This window comes from Condylostylus longicornis, unplaced genomic scaffold (assembly GCF_029603195.1).
Source record: "Condylostylus longicornis isolate FDR11 unplaced genomic scaffold, ASM2960319v2 ptg000018l, whole genome shotgun sequence".
Taxonomy (NCBI): Eukaryota; Metazoa; Arthropoda; class Insecta; order Diptera; family Dolichopodidae; genus Condylostylus; species Condylostylus longicornis.
Genome location: NW_026577987.1, coordinates 12,977,294 through 13,005,066, shown reverse-complemented (window position 1 = coordinate 13,005,066; position 27,773 = coordinate 12,977,294). Strand labels below are relative to the sequence as shown.

General features: G+C 23.4%; 1 protein-coding gene across 7 annotated transcripts in view; it reads right to left on the bottom strand.

Moving 5' to 3' along the window:
* The window catches only part of LOC129606242 (protein PF3D7_1417600-like), a 56,251-nt gene extending 39,960 nt beyond the window's left edge, over positions 1-16,291 (bottom strand). The window contains exons 1-3 of one of the 7 annotated variants that reach the window (XM_055516438.1): positions 16,191-16,291; positions 15,851-16,070; positions 9,102-9,758 (exon numbers count right to left, since the gene is read on the bottom strand). In XM_055516438.1, coding sequence (XP_055372413.1) covers positions 9,102-9,620 — 519 coding nt within the window. In that variant the 5' untranslated portion in view covers positions 9,621-9,758; positions 15,851-16,070; positions 16,191-16,291. Of the gene's footprint in view, positions 1-9,101; positions 9,759-15,850 lie in introns of all 7 variants that reach the window. The other 6 variants (XM_055516440.1, XM_055516441.1, XM_055516443.1 and 3 more) reach the window with 6 other exon arrangements.
* Between the last annotated feature and the right edge of the window lie 11,482 nt (positions 16,292-27,773).

Below are 27,773 nucleotides of genomic sequence, written 5' to 3'. Positions count from 1 at the left end.
GTTCTGCTTTCCTCACAACATCCGGCATAGCAATGACGTAACCATCAGGAATAAAGTTGAAATAAATTAAAAGATTCTTTATTTTTACAATTAATTGATGGTGCCATAAATTACTGCAATTGTTAATTCTTTAATCCTGGCCGACCACTGGTTTTAATTACGATTACTTAGATCATCATCTTTGGGTTATACATACGAGTATGTGTATTTATATTTATTATATAATAAATACCCAAAAAAGTAAATAGCAAATTTTTTTACCTTCATCATATTAATTGGCATTAACTATTTATAATCACAAAACCAATATTTACTGATGATAATTATTCATAATTTACAAACAATTATTTAACAGCTTATACAATACATAAAATCAAGAAAAAATAATAGGTTTTTATTATATAATAGTCATAATTGGTTATGATGATTTTTTTTAATTAAGTAACAGTTTAATAGAAAAAAAATGGCCATAAACATGTGTTTTTTTTGAGTTTGGTTCATAGAATCTGAGAATTGATATTATTACTGATCGCATGTTTGGCATTATTTCATCGTCTTCTTGTAGTTTTTAGTACCAACATATCAATATAACAGGCACATTTTTTTCTAAAATATAAAAAAAAATGGTTGCTAGTATAACTGCTATTTCGTCTGTCTGTTTACAAAAATTCTACAAACATTTTAAAAAATGACGAATTGATCTTCTGTACTACGAAATTGCGTGCAGGTAAATTTTAATTTTACAAAAAAAAGTATTTTAAATTAGTTGTTGTTACTTGTCTCATTGAAGTAATTGTCTTAAAACTAACAATTTTCAAACCGACAACAAGTTATTTTCGAAACTGTAAGCTTTCCGAAAATTTTTATAAAAGCAAAAATTTTACGGTAAATGTTTTCCTATTAAAAAATATGTAATGTAAATGCATTTTCATATTTTGTTACCACCCTAAAAGTATGCAATTTTTTCGTATTTCAGCTAGGAGAAGTATTAGGCTAGTCCACGGATAATCATAATTAATCACAGATAATCAAGCCTTAGCTTTGTGTGTCATTGGGTTTTTCATTCTCAAATATTATTATTAAGGTTATTAGTATTTATTGTTTCTATTTTGCTGTTAATTATTAAATAGAATGGCTATTATGGAAATATCGAAATTTAATTTAATTATACAAATTTTTATTTTAATTTTTGTATATTATGCTATATAATATTGAATATAGTTGTTAAATTGACCTGACCGTGGTTTGATTCGAGACCATTCGGTTAAAGAATCGGTGTCAAAATCCCTACACCATAGATCAGGTATGCAATGTGAAAACATTTATTTTTATTTACCGTTTAAAGGAAAATAGCTACTTCACATACTATTGTTTTTATCATGGTATTATTTAAATTTAATCATGATACGAGTATAAGAAAAAGATCGACAATTAATTGACGCTTCATCGTTTTTACGCATTAATTACTATTATATGTGAGGTCTTCGTCGAAAGTAAGACATCCACATTTATGAAATTCACAACAGTTTGCAAAAATGTCTTGATAATTTAAGAATATTTTTTTTAAGCAATATTTTAAATTTCAATATGTAAGGTCAAAAATCTTTTAAATTTTTCTATTTAAATAAATTATGTGTTTGAAATCAAAATATTTTTATTAAAGTTGTTCTTTTTCCTAAATTCATGTTTTATTTTATAAATTCAATTTATTAATTTTCTTTTAAAATTATTCAAAAAGTAATAAAACTAATTAAATTATAATAATATTCGAATAAAAATTTTAAGTTCATTATACCCTTGCCGAAATTATTAAAACAAATAAAACTTTAATTTTATTTTTCTTTTCTACTTTTACAATAACAGTAGACTGTTTTTATAATAACAGTAGACTGTAGAAGGAAAAAATTTATTTTGATGTTAATTGTCGGTAAACGCGCTTTTTTTTTTGTTGTTTACTTTGGTTCGCATTCTTTAAATCCACTTTTTTTCAAGTTGATTTCAAGGTTAAACAAGAATTTTTATATAATTTATTGGATATTTAGCGAATCATTAATCTGTGATAAAATCACAAAAATATTAAAAAACTGTTTAACAAATTTGAATTTCAAATTTTAAGATATTTTGGTAACTATGTAATTACATTTATAAATTTGCTATGATTATTTGACAACTCTTAATAACTATGTATAACTAACAACTATGTGCGATCTTGCAATATAATTAAAAATAAGAAACACATTCAGGCACCAATGTCTTTTTTAGCACTAAATTTTTGAGTATGAAAATAATTTTGACGTATTGATTAAAGGACTCTCCTTAAATGTATTCGGCATATAACATGTTTTTGTCAAAAACAAATTAGTTATACCGTTTCTGAATTTACAATTCAAAGTGTGGGTTTTTGGAACTAAAAGTCCGAAATTCCTTTTTGAAATTAAATGCAAATATCAATCACATATTTATCGCAACAAACTAATTTTACCGCGGCATCAATTTTAGTATGTCAGAGTAGCCGTGATAGTTCTTGAAAAAAAATGCAATTACTTATTTGCCAACAAAATATTTTATTTTAAAATTTAAAATTTATATTCAAATTTTTCATCATTTTGTTTTAACGTACAAAAATATTTTTTTTATTATATAATAATATTGATATGTATGTGATTTATTGACCATATTAAGAATAAATTTTATGTTCATATGCATACACACATATGTACATATGTATGTATACAGTTTCAATTTAACAGCTGAAATGTGCTTCCGCTTTGTACTTTTTCGGCAATAAAAATGTTAAGAAAATAATTATAAAATAATTAAAATGGTAAACCTATAAAATTAAACACTCATTTATTGTATTCTAATTATGAATACTGTTAGTTTTATGTTATCTTTCAAATAAATTTTAATTAGAATTTTGAATGAAGATGGGTGTTATACACATATTTAAGTGTTATACCTACATATGAGCATATTAATGTGCCGTTTCCAAATTTGAAAAAATAAAAGAGAAAAGAAATGGTGTTAAAAGAACAAAAGACAATTTTTTTTTTTCAAAATTGTCACCCAAATATAGAAAAATATGGTAGGTATTTGATGTTTCCGTATATAAAATGTCATTTGATGTTTCAAACATGTTTTCATAAATAAATTTAGCAGCGTTGTAATTATGATTCTTTTATGATGATTAAATAGTTAAAATAGATTTGAAATAATAAAAAAATAATTATTTCTATTAATTTCATGTGAAAAAAAATAATTACAATTAAGTTTTTCAATCTTTGTCAAAAGTGTTGCTGCGATTCTGCACAACCCTGACACCTTCTGACAGTTCTGACGGAGAATTTTGGAAATTTGAAACGTTGGTTCATTTATTAATAAATATATTTTATATGGTATACAAAAAATATATAAAGTTGAAATTTATTATGAGGGTTTCGTTTTCGTTTATAATATTGAATGTTGTGGACCTTGAGTAATTGTTTTTGTATTAATTTATCAAAATATTGAATAATAAATCATATTTTTAATATTAGATACTAGTGAGCTATACATATTAGATATATATTCGAGCTAGGCTTGATGGCTCTGAATCCGAAACCTTTTAGTTGGAAGACCAATGCTATATGTATTATCACTGCATCACTAGCAAATAGAGGAAAATATTCAAGACAAATGTTCAGAATCTTCTATATTTACACATAGTAACTATATAATCTCCTATACTACCACTGTTATCTATAGTAGTATAATCTGTTTGAGGTTTGAGTATTTAAAAAGACTTAATATTTTTGGTAAGAAAGATTAATATTTAAATAAACGAGTGTAATCAGAAACATCATTTATGTATAAATTTGCAAATTAAGAAATTTTTACGAAAGGTTATGTGTGTATAATTTTAAAAATATTATTAGTCTTATAATATTTTGATTTTCAGTATATACAATTTTTGTCTAATTATCTCTTATAAGTTTGCATATCTCTTAAAATTAATGAATCAATTAATTTTAACAAAATTTGAAAAAAATATTTACAACTGCTTAGTTTTTCTTTTGAATTGAGGCTAATTATTGACTACTTTCTAACCATATTATATTAATTTAATAATATTAATATATTTAAATATTTATTATTATTTAAATATTTTTCAAATAATAATTATTCACGCATATTTTAACTATATCTTTTAGGAGTCATTGTTTATTTATTTAAACAATATGTTTAGTACTCGTATGTAAATATTATTTCTGTTTGTGCTCTAAAATTAATTATTCCGATCCAGACTTTGCGTTAATTTTTCTTATACTATTATAATGTTAATGCGTTAATTTTTACATATTTATTAACTAATTTTGTATATTATTATGATAAATATTATATTATTTAATACAATTATACTTTATATTCAACTTTCCACGATTGTATACAAAAAAAAAAATAATGGATGAAATTAGGTGAAAAGTATATAAATTTCACTTTAATACTAAAAAAAATAAAATAAAAGGTAATAAAAAATAAAGTTAAAAATTTCAATTTTACATATTATTACAATTTTTTACGATTATACGAGTATTGTAAAAAATTTCTTCAAAAAACAAAAAGTACAAGCCCCTGTAAAAATACACACATGGCTATTATAAATATTATGTGTATAGAAAAATATGAAAACGCGTGTGGACAATGATGACTTGAAACTGTGCGAAATGGTTTTTTTTTTCGGGAATTTTGCTTTGTTTTATTATTTGGTAACTGCTCCTTCTGAATTCTGATGAACAAAATTAAAAAAAGTAAAGATCAATGACTTTTAAAAATTAAGAGTTTTTGTGATACCGAAATAAAGTTGCCAGATGTGAATTATAATTATAAGTTTTTGAAAGTCTATATTCGATATTAATTTGAGAAAAAATTGCAGATCAAGCGAAATTCAAAATTTTAATATTTTATTAAAATTCGATTTTTGTGTTTTCAAAATTCGAAAAGCGATCATTTTTAAAACTATTTCTAATTAAAAATTTTTAAAGTTCCTAAAAATCCTTCAAAATCTAACATTCTTTTAAAATTACTTTGAATTAAACTTTCTAATATAAAATCGCTAAGTATAAACACATTTATATTTTAGCATGATAATTGATAATTCACCAAACAAAATAATATAGGCGAAATTATATAATGTAATTAAAGTTTTACCTTTTTTGTTCAAATAAATATGCTTTATCAGTTGTCAATCAGAATATGCACAGGTATATAAACATGTGTACATATATAATAATATACTTATTTAAGAAAATGAAAAAAAAAGTTGAAGAATCCAAAATAGGGAGCGATTATCTAACTATACTGTAACTCACATTTGTATATATGTATAAAAGTATAATCCTACAAAAATATTATGAGCAGATATAATCAAAACGCTTGTCACGCTTTCGGTGTTATATTCTATTCATTAATAAAAATATAGAGCCGTTAGATATTCGCTTCAGTTATTACAATACCGTTTATTGATATAATACCATTATATTTACAATTTTACATTATATACATACCGTTATTTTTTTTTTTGTTATACTTATATGTACCCCTTTAAGATTTTTGAAAAGGCCTTTTTCTTTTATCTTTTAGCATTTTATTTTGTGAAGATTTTAAAAGATATTTGGGTCTTCTTTTTATTGTGATCTTATTTTTTTCTTTCTTTGCTGTCATATACACATCATCGATATCAATTGAAAGTGATCGATTTTAATTGGATGTGTACACACATTGGTTTTGTTATATATTGTGTTTTTGTTGGTGAGCTTTGTATACCAATTTTTTTTTTCATCATTTTAGATGATTTTAATCTTTGATTTTCTTTTTATTTTAATAAAATTATTTTGCGTTTTTTTTTCTTAAAATTTCTTTATATTATGTCTTAATTATTGAATATACTTGTATATACAAAGCTGTATACCGTATATTTATCTGCACATTGTCGTTTTAGAAATATGAGCCCCCTAGTGTTGAATTGATTGATTCTTTTATTATATTGTATACACAATTTCATATTTTTTTTTTAATTTTAAGTAATCATAATTGTAAGAAAAAATGTACATTGTCATTTTCTACGGAATGTATATAAACATATGTATATAATCAAAAATGTAAGTATAAAATGGTATGGAATTATGTAAGAAAAAAGTTTGCATAATTTATAAGATGTTACTTACTTTATCCGTGTATAAGATTGTGTAAATTGTATAAATGATTTTTACACCCACATGACAATGATAATTATTACGAATAAATGAAAGTTTATTAAATTTTTTGAAAAATTTATATTTTTTAATAAAATGAGGTGTCATAATCAATTTAAAATTATATACAAAATTGACTGCTTTTATTCTTGAAAAGAAAATATTTTTTATTTTTCATTACAAACACATAAATTTGGTTTTGTTTTATTTTTGTTTTGGAATTCCGTATAATTATGTAAAAATAACACAAAATTTAATTAAGCAATTATATATTTACATTATTTGTCATTCAGGTGTCAATTATAATTATATGCAAAGAATTACTGACTCATTTATCGTATTATACATTTAACGTAAGTATATAAAAAAAATAATGAAATTAAATTTGACATTAATGTTATACGAGTAGATCTTCGGGTAGATATCAAGGTAATTTAATATAAAAATAGGATTTTAATTTAAAGGTGGAATATTGAGAATTATTATACATTATGAAATTTTGTCATAATCAGGTTAAAGGTGCAATATATAGGGTTTTACTTTAAAATAATTTTCTTATTTTGTAAATTCAATGCAATTAATTCTTCTTTTTCGGAAGAATTACATCAGTGAGATGTCAAAAAAAAGAAGTAGAATTATACTTAAATGTTATATTACAAAAATAAATCTGATGTGATCAGCACATAACCGACCGCAATATATACATTGCCTAGTTTATTTAAAAAGATTATGAAAATGCATTTTGAACACTTCCTTTCAATTTAGAGGAAAGGAAGTTAGCACGCTTTTAGCTAACATACCTAGAAAATTGTAAATTAGGCTCTTAGTAGAAATTCGCTTTGTGCCACTCAAATTCTCTAGAAATTTCGCCAGTTACTTTCAGTAATAACTTGATTTCAAATATCAAATTTCAAGAAATATCTTCAATTAGTTTCGTAGATATGATAAAAAATGTAAAATCGGCCCCCATAGTTCTTTTAAAAGAAAATTATAGGTTTATTGTTTTAACACCCAGAACATAAATATTAAATTTCAAGGAAATTGGTTGATTAGTTCTTTTTATATAAACAAAAAATGTAAAATTGACCCGCAAAAAATTACAGTTCCCGAGGTCTGATATATCCCAAAAGATCAATTCGTGGCATAATCAAAATAAACTCACATATAAAATTTCATGAAAATCGGTTCAGCCGAACTTGAGATACACGCTTCCACACACAGACCGATTATTTATGTTTTCTTACTATGAAGAAATGCGTTCCCACCGAAAACTCGAAATCCAAAATTTGGTGCTATCACATCATCTAGCTTATTGTATACAATGCGGTCGGTAAAAAATGAAATGATTATTATTGACTTTTTTGTGTATTTGAATATTTAAGGTTTACAATTGAATCTCAATGAATTTATTTAGGATTTTAAATGTCAAATCGGAAATATAACAAGAATCGATTATGTTAATTGATTTTATAATTCAAAGTAATCAGAACCTCACCTTTTCAGTTTATTGATTGACAATTCGATTTGAATAAATATAATTTGGTTTTTGTATCTCTTTATTGAGTTTTTTTTTTTTGTTTTGCGGATGTCATTTTGACTTTTGAATTACTATTCAAATATAAGAAGAGTTTGAACGTTGAAGAACCTTTTGCGATATACTCGTACATGCAAATCTACTATTTACTTATGTATATATTAGTAAAATTTTTAGTCTCCCTGATAAAAACTATAAAACTAAAATCTTGAAAGTCGAAATTACATTATGTACGAGTATATTCGTCATTCCTAATCCTAACCAGATAATTATTAAATATATATATATAAATATAGCACATTTAAAACGTCTTCTAGTAACTAATTTGATCTATGAGAAATAATTGCTACCGCCATTGGGGATAATATCATTCGTTTTAATTTTTATTCAATAATGCTGACAATTAAATTCGTCATGTCAAGATTTTTAATAAAAATATGTCAAAAATTTAATAACTCAGTAGATCAATATTTTGGTTACGGTTAATATGTCAATACTTAAATATAACGTAGAACGTACGTATAAGTAAATTTGTAGGTATAATAGACAAAATTTTTCTATATACTTAATTTTTGTACTTCATCGGAATTCGCAATGAATTTTTAAGGTGCAGCGAAAATAAAATAGTAAAATATAATAACTGTTCAATTATATAACAGTTATATTTATGATGAAGAATTATTTTGTTTTTTCTGTAATTTTTATAAATTATTATGTAATATTATAATATTCTTCAAAATATATCTATCTTCTTTTTTTTGTGTTCTCGCAGATATGTAATGTGAAGGCATAGAAAGATTGTAATAATTTTTAAGAAGAATTCATTAAATGATTCGCACCCTTTTTATTTACTAGATGCTAGAAACAATATTATAAATATTTGTGTCTTTATATTTATAAAGATTTCAACACAAAGATAAAATTCGTGTGTAAAAAATCTTTGAAATTTAAGTATTTTAAATTTTTAAAACTAAAGATTTTTAAATTGATTGTAATTTAAGCTAAAAATTATGAGATTTTTATGAAAATTTCTCATGAGTTCAATAGCATAGCAGTTTAAAAGCTGTTTAGATATATTTTGTAAAAAAATTTAAATTTTAAGATTTAAATAGAAGCACCATTGGGCAGGAAATTAATCAAACAATCTAAATTTTGATTTGGCATATAAAACAGTAAATTTACAACAAATTACGAGTATATGTTTCAAAAGTCTTCATATTTGCTATACACCATTAATTATTATGTTGTCAAACTTGAATAATGATTTTAATTATTTATACTAATATAATATGTATACAAAAATCTATAATATGTATAGAAAAATATTTTCTACTTACCAATTCTTTATCCATTTGTAAAATATATTGAAATCTTCCAATATCATTAATTGTTAAATCTTTATTATCATATTGATTAGATTGTTGATTATAATAATTTCTAGAATATTTTGGATTTTTTCTTGTTGTTCCATCATTTCCAGTACCATCATTATATGACATTTTTATATTATTTCGGTAAATCTCTTCTGAACAATTCAAATTTTTTTTATGAAAATTATTAAAAAATTGATTTTGCTGTTTTAATTTCGGTTCAGATATTACAAAATCTTCACCAACACTTTTATTAGTATCTATTGATTCATATGATGTAAATGATGGTGTATTATCTGAAGAAGATAATATTGATAATTTTGATCCAGTTGTTGTATTCGATACGGTAGGAAAATTTTGAATTGGTATATTTTCATTAAACGATAATGGTATTCTATAATTATTGATATTGGTACGCCTGGATGTTTTCGAATTTATATAATTATTATCTAAATTATGTTGAATTTTGTATTGTTTATTCACCATATTTTTTTAAGGTGAAAATATTAAGATTTTTTAATTTTCTTCAAATTATATGCATTAGTTTTTTTTATTATTTTTTGCTTTAAATGTTCAAAAATTTTAAATTTTCAAAAAAATTCTAAATTCAAAAAGCTACTAGAGCTTAAATATATGAAAAGAAAATTTTTAATTTGAAATTGATTTCAAAGTGATTGTGATTTTAAGAATTTTTCCTTCTAATTTCAATTCGATTGTATAAAAATTTTGTATATTCTCAGCTTATTAATGAATAAATTAGCAGTTTATGTGCCTACAGTAGATTCCAATCTACAGTAGTTTCTTCTATTTTTTACAGTCATTTTTTAATTATCTTTTCGAATAGTTGTATGTCTGTACATGTATAGTTAGTGGATTGATTCAATTATATTTATAATCTAATTTTATAAGATGATTTTAATTATCTAATCAAATCACAAACACCATTTGTCAAAATGAACAACCTGATTAAAAATTGTTGCAAACAAGAAATATCACTAAAATAGATGAAACTGAAGATAAAGATGTGAAAAAAAGATGAAAGATTTGCGATAAATGTTTCCTCTCGCAAAGTTGAAATTAAAAAAACACCAATTTTTTTTATAATTTTGTATTTGTTCATTAACAAAATTCTTCATAGAAATTTTTAAAATAGGATTTTTTCCTCGTAATTTCGAAATTTTGTGATTATGTCATTAAAAAGTTATAACGATATGAGAGAGGATTAAGGGAGTATCCGTGCCAAACTCTTTTTAAAAAAGATTAAATAAGAGTAACTGCCGAGAGTAAGGAAAAATTAATGATTTCGTGATTTTCATTATGTTAAAATGAAAATTTACACAAAATTTTCGTTAGCTCCTTTTAGTTATACTAAAAAATTTGCGTTACTTTGACATTCTTGTGAGTTCTTCGTAAAATTTTAGAGTAAAATACGAAGATTTTTGGATTCGGAACACATTCGAAAAGAATTTTTTTCAAACATTTACACAATGGTAATTAGAAGAGAATTTTTCAATAAATCCAAATTATTACAGTTTGTTTTACTTTCATAAATACTCTTACATGTATGTTAATTTAAAATATAAAATATAATTTAATTTATTTATAATAAAAACTGACCGTAATTAAAAATATCCAAATAAAATTTTACTATCAAATAAATATTATTTAATCCTTATTTTATTGAATTTGTTGCTACTATAACAAGTTAAGACAGCAGCTACGAGTTTAAAAAATATACATACCATTAATTTTCTTTAATTTTTTATATTCGTACATACCATTTTTTATGATACAAATTTCGATCGGCCTACTTAAAAAGTTTGCAAAAATTTTTAATTTACGATCAAATTTGGAAAAATAAATTTTTTATGCATACAATGTGTGTGCGCGCGGCGGCGTCTATTAAAATATTAATAAATATTTTTATTTTTGGAACTTGTAAAAAGTTTTTCATTATTTTAATTATTCGTTTGTAATATTTTTAAAAAAATCAAATTAAGTAGGTTGAAACTTAATTGCAATGAAATTAAATTTTTTCACAGTTTTAATCTGTTTTCTGCTAAAATTTCATCAAGGTATTCATTTATTCGAAATACAAGTTTTCGATTTCGGCCGTTCTTCTTTGAAAGACAGCATAGTAATAATTATTCTAACATTAATTAGAATTAAATTTAAATTTTCACCAAGAATATTCATTACGAAGTTAATATAATTTTACTTGTGTTATTATTGCCAATGATTTAATTTTAAAAGAGAAAAGTCGTCATCGGAATTCGATTTACTTTGGTGCTACAAATGACAGCGAATTTAATTTCAATATTTTGTCTATCATGAAGCTCAGGCTTTATTCAATTTTAATCGCCTGTTACAGCAAAAAAATTCAATTTTTACAAAATTTTACCATTGGTGGCATGTCGCGTGCCACAGCAATGTAAACTATCGCTTTTAAATCAGTGCATTGAATAATATTTTGACAATATTCGTTGAGTTGCCGCTGTCGTAGTGTCGCAATGTTTATGAGCAACTTATTAAGAACAAAATTCGAATTTTTGGATCATTTAATATTCGAAAACAATTTATTACTAATTTAATTTGAATAATAATTCTGAAAATATGCTTTTGTTAGAAATTATATTTCGTTCATAAATTTCTAAAATATCTTATAGTACTGCTTCAAAAGATCAAATAAACTTAATGAATTTATTAACCAATTTCTGATTATAATTATAATTTTATTATATTTTTTAGCTACTGTTTTAGGAAACTATATTTCTTTGAATTAAAATATTTTTCAATTGATTTTTCGTATTTGATTTTTGCTCCAATTTATAATCGGAATTCCAAAGAAATAAATAAATGAGATAATGGTTATATATACGAGTACATATATTTTTTTAAGTTATTTAATTGTAATTTATATTTCAAGAGAAAAATTGACGCTTTACAAGCTTTATCTGAAGAAAAAACAAATGTGTTTGCACAACAACAAGAAATTGAAAGATCAATTCAACGATCTTTTTTTATTCGATTGCTCATTTATTTTTTAAGAATTTTTACAACTTTGTTTTTATTACCCAACATGTTTTACAATAAATATATTTTAAAAAATTTGTGTGTGTGGATAATTTATTGAAAATACTATTACACTTGATGAAATAACTGTTTTAACGTAATGAAAATGTTTAATAAATAATTAAATTTGAAATTGACAATAATTTTGTGATTTCATACTGAAAATAACGTTGAAATTGTTGTTAACAAATTAGGGTTAATAATATACTGAATTTTTTTTATACTGTTAAGGTTTCAGTAGGTTAAGTATCGTTCTTAAATCAAATTCCAGCACTAAAATTTATTCTAAATTAGGTGTAGAAATCATATTACTTGATTATTGAATTCCAAGTATGTGTTTTGAGACAGTTAGCAAAAATTTATTACATAAAATGTCAAAAATGTCAAATTGTTTACAATAAAATGTCAAAATTGAAAAAGAGCTAAAACTGTAAATTAATATTGTTAAACTGTTTAAATTGTCAAAATGTCAGCAATCTGAATGTTAAAATTTAAATGTAAACTTTCAATTTTTTAATCTTTATTTTTTAGTATTTTACAGTTTTGTGTGCAAAACAGAGCCTGTTTAATGATATTAGTTCGTTGGACTGTTTTATGTAAATATACTAATATGATAAATGAACTAAATTTTTAATATTTTACATAATTTTTTTTAAAAGTAAAAAAAAAAAATTTTATGTCATGTCAATATTTGAAGTATAATGCTTATAAAATTAGAATTTTATAATCGCAGAACCTTGAATTTATGAATTCTCACTAGATTATTAAAGAAGTTTCAAAAAATAATTATTCTCATATGTCGCCCCTATATTCCAAAAATGAAAATATTTTTGAAGTTTTCAACTTAGGAAATTTATTAAGTAAACTATAAAATGTCCGAATTTCTGATGGTGTTAATATCAAACGGTTTGAATATTTTCTAACTAAAAAGGCTTGGCTATAGATAAACGTTGCATATGGCAATTGATTTAAAATTGAAACAAAATTTAATTCAAGTTAGACATTAAGTTAAAAAAAATCTTACTTAAAATGGAAGTTGTTCTTATAATTTTTCCACACCTTTTAATTTAATATAGCCATAATAATAAATATTTGTATAAAAAAAAATTCTAATTTTTCACAGAATTGAATTTTTAAATTTTAATTGCAAATAAAAAATGTAATAAAAAAATTATTTACAAATTTTAATTGGATCAAAGATTAAAAATTTACAAAAATTTTAAAGTTTCTGTGATTTTGTGCGTATTCTAGAAATTAATGTCAAATAAGTCGAATCAAAATATAATTGAAATTTTTCTCTCTATAATTTACGTAATTTCACGTATTTTGCACACATTTTACACATTCATACCACAAATATATTAAATTTATAATAAATTTAAAGGTTAATTGAGTTGTTATTGATCCTATGTTTTGTGTTTTTTTTTAATTCTCGAAAACCAAAAATCAAAAATGAAATATAAAAATTTTAATTATATGATCACATGTCAAAAATATTTAATTTTAAAATTAATTGAAAAATTCCTAATGAGTTGTCAGGTGGAAATATGCTTACCAATTTTAATATAATTTATATTTTAATAATTTTTTTTTTTAAATATTGAAAAATAATTGAAATGATTATTAAATTGGTTAAAATATGTTGCAGTCAATCCATGCCCATATACTTATTTTACAATCTATACTTTCTAAAATCGAAAAAAAAAAAATAAAAACTTACATGAAGCACAGATTTTAAAAATAAATTTCGTGTTAGGTTAGTTGCATGTGACCAAAGAACAATACCTCATTTTTACACTTATACTCGACCAAATTTTATGCCAGTCTACGGAGTTATTAGGAAATGAAATTTACTATAAAAAACAATTTAACTCACGTAACACAAATTCCTTCTTACAATTTAATTTACAAATTAATTAAAATTTTGTCATCAAAATTCAGAAAATTGGATTATAATAATTTTGTCAACGTTTCTAATTGTTTTCTACAATGAGATAAATCAGAAAATCAATACGATAAGACTAAAATCAGAAATGACAAATATTTATTGTTTAATACTGAAGGCAGGGAACTTTATCGTAATTGTAAATTGATAAATATTTGGATTAAATTTACAGATGTAAAAACATAATTCTGTTAGAAAATTTAAGTTTCAATGGATCATTAAAAATTAGATAATTTTTAAAATAAAAATTTTACTTATTTTTGATTTAAGAATTTTTTAAATAGTTATTCTTGTAAAGCGAATCCCGAAAATATTCCTATATTACGTCTACATATTAAATTAAATTAAATCATCGTCTACAATCAAATCGAAATTGGTATCGATTGATTTATCATAGGAAAAATAAAATATCTCTTATGGTATATACGAATATGTTGATAACCACCATATCAAAATCAACTCTTACAACTTCAAATGAAAACTTCTGAGAATAGAACAATTATTGCAGATATTTTGGTCATTCGAAAACATTTCTGAGATAAGTACATAAAATATTTATTTTTCTTAGAAATATAATAAATTCTCAATATAACACTGTTATACTAGATTTACGGTATAACAATATTTTCGATTTTTCCTCCTCTCTATGTTTCCTTTTATTTACAAATTTTAAAATTTAATATTAAACTGCAAAATTTTCCCAATTCCAATTTTGTGTTTTACGATATAATTTTACTTCGTTATTTGTATTACACTGTATGTACTCAAAAATATTATTCTTAATTTTAAACAAATATTCCGCTTTAATGATTTTTTTTTTTGAAAAAAAAAAAAACATTTAGCGCAAAACTGTTTGTGATTCTTTCACATGAATCAATTACTTTTTAAACCTCTTAATACATAAAGTGATACAAATAAATAATCTCAAAATTTTGAATTATTTCTACATTTCGAAATATTATTTAATTTTATTATTATCATTATTTTTTTTTAAATCTATCTCTACCTATACTTGAAATTTTCTACCTGTAATTGAAAAAAAAACCATATCATATTTTTTTAATTCAATGCACGTTTAAGTAGGTATTTATCAATTTGTGTAATTAGCAAATATTTTAAAATGAAAAAAAAATAGAGAAAAAAGGAGGATAGCAGGAGTTTTTTTTTCTTCTACCATTTTATAATTTTTATTTTGTACCCAATTATTTGGTATTCTATGCAGTAGAAATTTTTGTAATAATTTGGAATGTAGTTTTCCGCTTCTTTTTGAAAGTCTTTTGAATTTTTTTTCAATCGCAAAAATTTATTATTAGCTATTTATGTGGAAAGGTACATTAAATCTGGAATGAATTTTTTATCTTAATTACTACATTCATTCAAATCGATTTTTTGTGTCACATCATACCATTTTGGTTCACTCATATTAAAAGAAATTTTGCAATTCTATGGGCAATCATTTTGCATATGTATATGCAATTAAACTAATATTGCTAATTTCCTGTTAAAAATTACAGAGAATTATTGAAAAAAAAACAAATCTTAAAATCAAAATCACTTTAAATTAGTCTTCTTTCTGTGAATCTATGTTTGTTACATAAGAACAAGGCAATTTTGTAGACTTTTTTTTTGAAAAATATTTGCAATTTCCTTAATCTATTTATTCCCATATATTTATATAAATATATAGAAAAATACATACTTTTAATAATTATATTTCACTTTAATTTTGTTATTTAATTTAACACTTTATCAATTCTTCAAAGACAATTTTCCATTCAAATATAACATTCGTGTCTGTAGTCATTTATAGTAAGCACATACCTATATACATATTATGTATATACGTACAAAAATTATTAAATAATAATTTCTACATACATACGAATATATATATATATATTTATGTCTATATACATATACTTGTGTATTTTAACAGGATGAAAAAAAAAACCAGAATAAAAAATAAATTATTTTTTTTTTCCAACAAAATCGAATTAATTAAAAAAACAAAAAAAAAAATGAAATATTAAAAATAGTACAAAAAATCCAAGGAAAAATAAAAGTTTTTTTTTTTCGTTTTAATTTTATTTTTTGTTTATTTTATCGGGAATTACCACACCGTACCGTACCGTTGAAAGTATAATCAAAGACTGACTATTCTTTAAGGTAAGCATTAACGAAAATTACTGTTGTTTTAACAATGTTATATATGCATTCACATACAACTAGCAAACAACTTCTTAAATAAAAATGAAAAAAAAAAAAAACAAGAAAAAAATTATATTTAATCCAACATTATAACTGTTTATACAACGTTAGTTTATTTTTTTATGTTTCTTATTTTTTGCTTTTTGTTTTGAGGATGGTAGGAGAAATGTTAACCAAAAGAAAACCAAATATACAAAAATTCACAAAAAAAAAACTTTTATATGAAAAAAAAAATAAACAACAACAAAAACAAATAAAGAATCTCTTCTTCTTCTTCTTCTTCTATGTTGAAAATTCGCGTTTTTGTTTATTTTTTTATTATTATAGTTTTTCTTCTTTAATTAACTAAGAGTTCCAAAATATTGCGGTGAGCTTTTTTAAGAAATTCAATTCCCAATAGTAATTTAATAAAACAATGAAAAAACTATATGAAAAGCTTTAATAGAGAGGCAGTAGAATAATATTTTACTCATTTGTAAATTCCTTTATTTTATATAGCCTCTCTGTACTTTAAAGTTTTTAATATTTTAAAGAGAAATATTTCTTGCATGATTATTAAATAATATAATGTAACATTGCGCACAATTTTAAAAAAAATTTTTTTGAATTGAGATTTTCCAGATGTTTCGAAAGAGAAAATGAAAAGCAAAAGTGCAATAAGCTTATATTTAAATATGATGAATTAATTTAAGTTAAAAAAAATCTCTTTTGAAAATTAACATTCTCTCTTCTCCAAATATGTCTCCAATTTAGTGTTCTCTTAAATTATTTTTCTTCACTTTTTAATTTTACAGTATTTATTTGAAAATTTAAGAGAATTTTTATTTTCTTTAAACTATGGTGTTAAATTCATATCATATAATAGTAAGTTGCTCTTCTTATATTATGATAGACATATGAGTGATAATTTTCATTTTACAAATGAAAAATTCACCATACCACTTAAAAAAACTATTTTATTTCCTTACGTATTGATTATTTTAAAATTTTTCGATTTTAAACACGATATGATTGTGAGAATGAGAAACTATTGAAGCAAGTTCAATATCTTGATATAAAATAAACACAGAATTAAGAACAGGATTAAGAAGAAGAAGAAGTTAACATTGTAAATTTCATTATTATCAAGATTCTACGCTATCTGTGAATTAATTACTATAGACCCTTCCCTTATACAAATTTTCAACTATTCTTTCCCAACACTTATAAATTAAAACCATAAAATTATGTTAAATTCAAAATGCTTGTTAAAGAATTCAAAAGATTTAAAAGATTTAAATAATTCCTTGATATAATCGATAACAATTTTCTTATCTTTTACACAATCTTGACCTGTTATCTTAAAAGGAAATTAATTTCTAAAAGAAATGTTTAACAAAATAAAAAAGCTTGAAGGTTCACAACACATAAGCTTTAAAATACTTAAAATATGCTAAAATTCTAAATTATATTTTTTTTTTTAAATTCGTTTGGGTATTTTACATATATCATTTTTGCATGAAAACAAAAAGATAAAGCATTCATTTTAACAAGGCTTTTAATCTTAACCTCATCTATGTGTCAACACAGCTTGAACCTCTTCTAATTAAAAGTGAGTATAAGTGTTTTTTTATACAAAAAGATAAAATTGAATAAAAATAATTTTTACGTATAGTTAGTTGCCAAAAATAAATAAAAATAAAAAACTTGGTAAAATTAAAGTATTTTTGATTGTAAAATGGCTAGTGCAAATTCAATATTATTTACGTACCATTTCTCAATCGGCATGAATTCAGTATTATAACGGCAGAATCTTTTACTGTTTTGGGGATTCTATATTTTATATTTCTTGCATGATTTATTAAAGTTGTCAAAGTAAAATCGAACTGAACCGTTCTTCTATTTCCAAATAGAGAAAGACACCCTTACAATTCTTCCAAATCATTATTATATTTATTATTAAGTATTAATCAAAAGAATGCCTTCCGCAAATACATTATTTCGGCAAGATTTTCGAATCTCGTCGAAATAATGTATTCGAATGGTTCGGCAAGTAAATTATTTCCTTTAGATTATTTTCTTTATGAATCTTTTCATTATAAATGACCATTTTGCAATAGAAAAAATAAATGGCAGCTCGAAATTCAATTCTTAAAATGGAGTATCAAAAACGAAGCCTTGACTAATATGAAATATTTAAAAAAATAAATGCCAAAGTGATTTCCAACGTTTACAATAAAAATTTGCAATTCATTCATAAATCAACTAAATCTAATTCACAAAATTAATTCTTGACATAGTGCTTTAGAGTTGATTAAAGACTAGAAATTGTATTATAATTTTTAACCGTTGGGACCGGTAAAGGATTTTCATTTCCTATCATTTTCTTTTCATATGAAAGAATTTATACAAATATAGGGGAAAATGTATTTTACGCATAAAATTTATAACCAAAATTCAACGGTTCATCAACATCTTTCTTCATACTTTGTGAATATACGTTCACATACATATTTAGCCTTTTCTACTTTAGATTTCATATTTAGAAACTTATTTGGAAATAACAAAATGGGACGGCCATATTATGCAAATTTTAATATACAAAAACTTTGCAATTCTATTAATTATTCTTTGTGTTAGAAAAAAAAAGAATCAAAAAAACAAAAGTATTGCTGCTTGGACTCGACCTTACACCTTAAAAAATTTTTCGTATACCTTTGAAAAACCACAAAAAAAATCATTTATACCTTTTTTTTTGTTTTGTTTTTTTGTTAATCACAAATAATTGGCCAATCGATATGTAAAGTGTTTATAAAAAATTTTCTGTTTTGTTTTGTTTTTTTTCTTCTTTTGATTATTTTTATGATCAATTATTATAAAAATTTTTTGATATTAACTATTGGTTATAACGGAAGATAATTTGGAAGAGTTTTCATTTCTGTTTCCGAAAAAAATTTTTTGAAGAGAATAAAATTTCTTAATGAAGATCAAATTAAAATACTAAAAAAAATTTTTTTTTTATATATTTTTTATTGACTCGGAAACAGTTTCCACTATCAATTATCATTTTAATTTTTAATATTTAATAAATTACCTATATATAGATATATATACAAACCTACAAGGTATAAATAAAAAAAAAACAATATGCTTGGAAGCTCAAATTACGATTGATAAGAGTTTTATTGCCGAAAAATATTATTTACGGTTTTCCGGGGTCATAATTGGATCAAATGACTATATATAAGTATTTATACGAATTATTAATAAGTTTATTAAAATTATTTATTAATTAATTAATATTCGATATTCATTGATTAGATTGATTGAATCCAATTAGTTTATTGTAAAATTTAGATTTTTTTTTTTGTTTTTTAGTTTGAAACAAATTTTATATGGGAAAATGAACGATTAAAATTTGTTTTAGGGGCTATTTTTTTGGTTTTGCTCTTCTATGAAATATTTCTGTTCGAAAATCACTTAACAATGTTAAATTTTAGTTTTCAATTTAAATTAATTAGGTGAATTAATTAAAGTAAATTTAAAATTTATAAGCAGAAATATTAATAAAAAAAACAACGTTATTTCTCGCTATAATTAAGAAAATAAATTTTGTAGAAAATTGAATATTAAAAATAGTTTATGAAATATGAATTTTATAGCAAATTAGAGGAATAATAATAAAAAAAATTTAAAAAACCCAAGAATATAACAAAAAACTAAAGAAAAGGTTAACCGCTAGTAAGTTGCAATACTGTGTACAAAATTAATTATCTATTAATTAAAATTACGAAATGAGACCAATTTAAAAGATTCGAAATTTATCTTTTTAGAAATGAAATTGCAGCTCACGTTGTGAATATTGGAGATCAATTGCAATAATGTTTTCTTCGAAAATCAGAAATATTCTAATTACGACAAGATACGATGCGTGTCATTACAAAAAATAAGCAAAAGAAGTTTTTGGAAAATTTTAGAAAATTTGACTCACTATTCAAAATTATTCAATTGGTTTTTATAAATGCAGGTGGATTAAGATGAACATCATAGTTTAATTTATAAAATTATTCACTTATGCTAAATACACTAAGATATAGTTAAATAGTTAAATATTAAAGGCATTTATAAATTAAAAAACTCAAATTATTACTCACCCATATTTTTATTATATTACTTATTAATGAAAAAGTGCAATTTTAGCTGTATGATGTGTAGAATTTTAGGCCCTATATTGCACTGGAACTTTAAGGCTGGATTTTCTTCTTTGCTGATTCATCTTCGTCTTTTGAGTAACCTACAAATAAATTTAATAGTGATATAAAAGTGTAAGAGTACATAAAAAGTTTATTTTTTTGAATAGATATAACTAGTACCTAAAAATTCTAGTGAAATACTCGGCGGTCATCGAAATTGTTTTTTGAAAACAGTCAAGGAAATTATAGACCGTGACTAAAAGTCGGTGAACAAGGAAATTCAATTTAAACCTCGGTTATACAATTATTTTCAGTAAATCCTTAAATCTTTTTAAATGTTAAAGAATGAAAGGTTTGTTAGCACAAAACACAAATTTAAATTCTTTGCCTTACGTTTGCCATTATTTTTAAAATTTTGATGTTGAAAATTATATAATTAGTTTTTTTGTATTCTTAAAAATTCTTGTAATTATGAAATTTATCGCTATATTTTTATAGTTTTTTAATTATGGACACGATATTTTCGATTTAATTCACAATCACGGTTTCATATTAATTTTTTTTTCTGTTTTGTTTTTTTTTTCTAATTTAAAATTATAATTTACCATAATTTTATAATTTATTTTATTAAATATATTATTTTAAACGGTATTTTTTTCAATGATTTTTATCAATTGATCTTTTATATATAGATCGTTTGATAAACTTTACCAACAACAAAACAAAAAACAATCTTAACTCTTCTTCTTTTTGTTAGATTGCTGCTGCCATTGTTGTTGTTTGTGAAATGAAAATATAATATCGATGATCAAAAATCGAAAAAGAAAGAAAACAAAATCAAAAATAAAAAAGTTCGGCTTTTCGATAAATAAAAAAAAAATTTGAATTATTTTATTAAAAAAATTATTGTTTTTTTTTTTGTTTTTTATTATTTATTTCATTTTGTTCTCTTCAATACACCACTAAATGATCACAAAACAGTTCATTCGAAAACAATTTATGTGAATAAAATTTCAATAAATTTCAAATGAAAGAAAAAAACAATAATGTAAAATAGATGAAAAGACAAAACAGCAGCAATAGCAGCAGCAGCAGCAGCAGCCTCATACTATAGCTCAGCATCAATAGATTGAAATATTGAATAAAAATTAATAATTATTTAGTGATAGTAAAAGCAAAAAAATAAAGAAAAAAAAGATGGTAACAAATAAAATTTAAAATGTAAATATCAAAGATGAATCATTTATTATTGGTTGGTATTTGGTAATTTGATACATCGTATCGTTGTGAATTCATTCATTTATTCATTCATTGCATTCACAATAGAATTAATTTGTATTTAGAGGAAGAATGAAAAAAGAAAAATATGAACGATTATGTAACATTCAATAAAATAAAATGTTTGTTATTAAGATCAAAGAAATCAATGAAATCTGAATCAAAATATTGTAAATAGCATTCTGTATTATAAATTGAATTCTTTGAAAATTTTTTCTATCTAAGACAAAAAATAAACCGAAAATGTCATCTGTAAATCAATTTGACAGTAAATTTAAATCACATCTATGCAAAAGAGAAGGGCTAGTTTCGCTCTAACGTTCAAGATAGTAGGTCATTTAAAAACGTTCAGCAAAAGAATTAATCTACTACTAGATTCCAGCTGCCCTACTACTGGATTCAGTAAATCAGAGAAAAACTTAAATCGGCCTGTTTCAGATTTCAGCCTGATTTGAAGAGTCAGCTTCTTCATTTTTATAAACATCTAAGTGAAAAGATTTTTACGATAAGATCCAACTATCTCAAGATGTCTGAAAGTATGGTTGAAAAATATTTATATATGTATATACATCGACAATTATGCTTATATATATATATAAAATTAAAATATTTGTATACATTTCCTTACAATATAAATTAAAAGCGTAAAACTCACTTTTTGAAAATTGTTTAAAGAGCCCAGAAGCTGTTTGAAGTCATATGTGATGAGATTTTATTCCAAAATCGTCAGATTCCTTCACATTCAAGTTTTCAAATTATCTTGTGAAAAACACAATCCTGAATGACAATTTCATTTATGGCAAAAACATGGTAAATCTAGTAGGACTACAACCACAGGAAAATAGTTTGTCAAACTACTCTAACACAAATGTAGATATTTGATATATTATGTAGCCGTGTTCCATTTTGTAAAAAAAAAGCGCAAACATTGATAATGTATTCCGAATTGAATGAAATGTGTTTTCGCATCTAAAAAAAAAACAAATCGTTCCTTAAAAAAATGTCGGAGGTTTTTCGTAAAATTTTGAAGATATTTTGTGCTAAACATTTGAATTGATTCGACAATTGACATTTAGATGCAGAAAGTTTGCGATAGCCTGCTAGTTTTAAGGATGGTGGTAATAAATAATTTTATCAAAAAATATAAAATTTGTATCCCCGGATGTTAAGAAAAAACTTTGTTTTTGTTTGACAATGCAGTGTCATTGCATTTAGTTTTGAATTTAAATACGGTTTTAATGGCTGTTTCAAAACTGTTGACAATATGGAATACAACTATACACTGCACTGCATTTGAATTTATGCCATTCATTCACAATAATTTACAACTTTTTATGAAAACAAAAAAAAAAACTATTTTTAAAAAATTTTAATAAATTATTTTCTTCTCACAAACCAATTTATAAACACGTAAGTGATTTCTGATAAACCAAAAATTTAATATTGTAATTTAAAACAATAATTTAGAATAAGCTGCATTTAATATGGTGTAAAAAACAAAATATTAATATAGAAAATTTATTAAAATTTTAACCATGAAATGCAAAAATTTTAAAAAACAAAAATTTATCAACATGCTGTGAAACTATTTGAAGGCCATTATGCGAGATTTATCAACATTTTTAACTTTTTTCAACAAACAAGGTAAACAAATTATTAAAAAATTAATTGATCCTGCTAATTATTTTGAAAAAATCATTCTTATTAAAATTATTTATTTTTTTTATTGGCATAACTTACAAAGTATTCTTAAATGAGAAATCTAATTGGAATCTACGTAAGCTAAATTATTAAATATGGTTATAAAAAGATGAGTTGAAGATTAAAAAATATTTGTAGTTATAGACAAAATGCCACCACATTCCGACTGATTTATTCAAACATACCTACAACAAATATAATTAGTTAAAAAATGTCTATATAATTAAAGAGTGCTAATTATACTTTTGGGTATGATTGTTAGAATTCCATTTTTATGTCTGAGGCACAGCTGAACGCACATTTTGTATGAATTAATTATATATAGATGATACAAAAGTATAAACGATAGCTATTATACAACAACCATAATATTAAAAATTTTGATTAGGTTTTTAGATAATTCTTAAAATTTAATACTTAAATTATAGATTCTTGAATAGCCATAAAGAGTTTTTTAACACCTTATCGTTTAAAATTTGTTGAAGTCTTGAAATGTTCATATTTTTTTTTTTTTGTTAGTCGCGAATAAATACTAGAGGTAAGATGAGATTGCATTTAAATAAAATTTTATTTTATTTTTTTATTATTTTATTGTGTAGTTATTTTCTTAAAATAAATGTTTTTTAAATACATTCGGTGCTTTTTACATTGAATTGTACAGTACTGTTAAAAATTTTTGAACAAATTACAACTATTGCATATTATCAGTTTTTCCTGATATAAACTGATTTTTCTGCAATGTAATAAAATTTGAGCCCTGTCCAGGCACAATATAATTATATTGTTGCTTCAACGTAATTCATTTTGAATATGTTAGCCATTTTCCTAGCACAAATATTATTCGAAACGAATTGTCAAATTTCTCTTTAATGGAATATTGATATTTTAGAGACTATGTACATTCAATCATAAATTGCAGACGCACAATAGAATTTCATGGCAAATTTCATTTTTTTCTTTCTATTGAGTGCGTGTGCTATAGCTTCATTCTTCCATGTATGGTACATTATAATGAATTTCGTTCCAGTACTTTAGTTTTAGGTGTAGTTAATATATGGTATACAAATTTTATTAACAACTGTAATTATACAAAATTTTGCATAAAACTGACCAAAAAAGATGATCATTTGATTTCACTAATAAACTATGCTGCATTTTAACATAAAAAAAAAATACAAAAATTACATTCAAAAAGGTGTTAAATTCCTCTTTTTCTTTACAACATCTTATCTCTTTCTTGTAGATAAAATCTACAGGTTATAAAAATTGACTCTTTATAATAGCAATTCAAAAGTTATTAATAAAATACCATGATACATTGATTACAGATATTGCTTTGGTAAATTACATTGGTGGACCCTTGTACCGATTACAATTAATATAAGAGAATAAAATAAAAGTGCATATAAAATAAAAAATCAACTTATGACGATCGTGTTTTCAAGTTCTATAAAAAAGATAAATTTTATGTGGTCAACACAAAGCCGATCGAAGTGTATATTTTATATTAAAAATCACAATAAATTTTTAATTTAACGAAAGGCTTCTCGAACTGTTTATTTTTTACTTCAGCTTGTAAATTTTGAATTTTAAGAAAAAACGTAGTTTGTAGCCAAAGTGTAAAATTGGCTGAAAGGAAAGGTTCAGCGGTTGACATTTGATTTTCCGGGACTTGTCATACTCCTTGCTTGAAAAATTTTCACAACACATTACTTAACCGACTTTAAAACACGAAATTTTCATAAAATCTGTTAATTGAATGCTTTATTATTATTAAAATTACAAAACGATCCCGAAGTAAGGATTCGGCGTCACACTGGTTAATTATGAAATTTCAAAAGAAACTATTCTAAACAGACAAACAGACCAACATTTAGCTAAAAATAATTTGTTTACGTTTCTCTAACATGGAAAATGCATTTTCGCTGACCACTCGACCTGTAGAATTTGTTATGATCACGGTACTTCACTTATTGTATACAATGAGCTTGATATACAATAAGTGAAGAAAAATACACTTTGCAGCATTTATGATTTTATTGGAATTGTAATTTTTTCTTGTTTTTTTTTGTAACACTTACATGATAGCTAGTTAAAAGTTAAACATGACTGTCATATGATATGAGAACAGCATATTGAAAATAGTTGATTTAAAAGCAAAAGGAAATTGAAAAATGTTATTAAGAAAAATTTTAAGTTTCTTTTGGTAATTCTATGAAATTTACAAGGAGAAATATAGGTTCGATTTTTTTAAGGGGACGAAGTTATAATTTTCAGGTTAAGTATGTGTTTTGAATATTCCACTAATAGGAGAAGAATCGTTTGTAATTTCTAAAATCAATGATTCAAAGTTAAAGAATTGATCATCATCGTTATATCGAACAAGGAATAAGCACATAATAAATGAATACAATGTAAGTGGCGAACGGGAATTCTATAAATTCTCTCTTAAAATATATTGGCAATTCTATTGCTTATTTATGTACCAATGCCATGTAATTTAATATTGTGATACATAATCAACGATATTTTTACATCATTCGAGTATTAGTTTTGAATTAATTGGAGTAAATGAATTCTACACAATCAATAAAATTGTATAAAATATTAAAAAAATCTATTAAAAAATTGTTTAATTACATAAATTTTCCTCCATGAATGTGAACATGAAATATAAATCTATTTCAAAAAGCGTGTAATTATCATTAACTATAACTATAACAAATTGTGTTTTCTTGCTTAAGTGAGTTCTTTCGAGAAAAGAGTTCATGAAAAATATTTTAAAGTAGAAATTGCTAAAGTTTACACTTAAAGTTATAAATGACTAAATTGTGCACTATTTTATGCTTGTTATGTCGAACTTAAACACCTTTAGGGTGTATACGATTAGATGAGTAAATATGACTATGCAATTATTGCATTTCTAACTACTATGATGTTAAATATATATAAAATAAAGCTTTATTACTAACTCAGCTTGGCACACGGACAACACTTGTTGTGAGAGTTATTAAAAATATTTGAGAAAAACCAAATAAATGAAAACATTTGCACTTCATACAATAAACTAACCTGATACTAAATTTTCATAAAAGTAAACTGACATGCTCATGTCAACACATTCATTACTTTCGACTACAGGAAGAATTATTCACTAAAAACAAAAACAGCACTTCCGTGCATCCTCCCACGGAATGTAGATACAAAAACACAAAAATTTTAACTCAAGAATTTAAAATTCATTCTAAAAATCAAGTGTACAATATTTTTTTTTGTCTTCACACTTACATTCTTAGATGGCGCTACTTTAGAAAGTGATAAAGAAAATACAAAATGCTGTACGGTGTGCAATGTGAGAAATTGAAGACACGCAATTAAAGTACAATGAACCAAAACAAAAAAAAAAGTGAAATTAAATTTCATTAAAAACTCACACTAATAATCTGGCCATAATTTCAGCATTAATTATTAATATTACGTGATACTATGGTTTCAGGAAGAATTAATTATTTAATTTTGTTAGAGTAACTCCAATTTACTATGATTATTGATTGTTATAATTATAATGGTTAAATTAATCAAGTTTCGTTTAAAATCTGTATATAAATTCAAAATTGAAGATAAGAAATATTTTATTGAACCTATAGTAAAAGCAAATCAAAAGTAATTTGTTCGTGTGAAAATTATTCGTACTAAAACGCAAACACGCACTTTAAGTGTTAAGGACCATTGCAAAAGCATTGAACGTTTAAACTTAACTTTAGTTCTTCAACTTCTTTAACTCTGCATGAATTCTTTAACTCATTACGTCATAGGAAATCACAAAGTGTTCCCAATGTTATACGTAGTCCAAAATTTTATATAGTAAACAAGGTCAAATACAAATTATTTAATGAACGTAAATTGAATAATTTTTGTAATTATCATAATTTAATATAAGTATACATATTATTAACTAATTAATTAATTAGTTAATTAGTAATTGCTGATTATTCTTATTTGTTGATTTAATTAATTCAATTAAGAGTAAATTAAATTCGATATTTTAAGAGTAAAGGGGGTTGACCTCAGACCAAATCAATGACAGTAATAAAATTTTAATGCGAGATCCCACCGCATATTTGTATAATTTTGAGTAACGCCCCCCTCAATTTATTATACTTTCTATCAAGTTTAGATTCCTTAAAGAGTCATGTATTTATTAAAGTATTAAACCACAGCGAAAGATGTCGGTACGAATTTCCCTTGTGATATTTTGTTTCA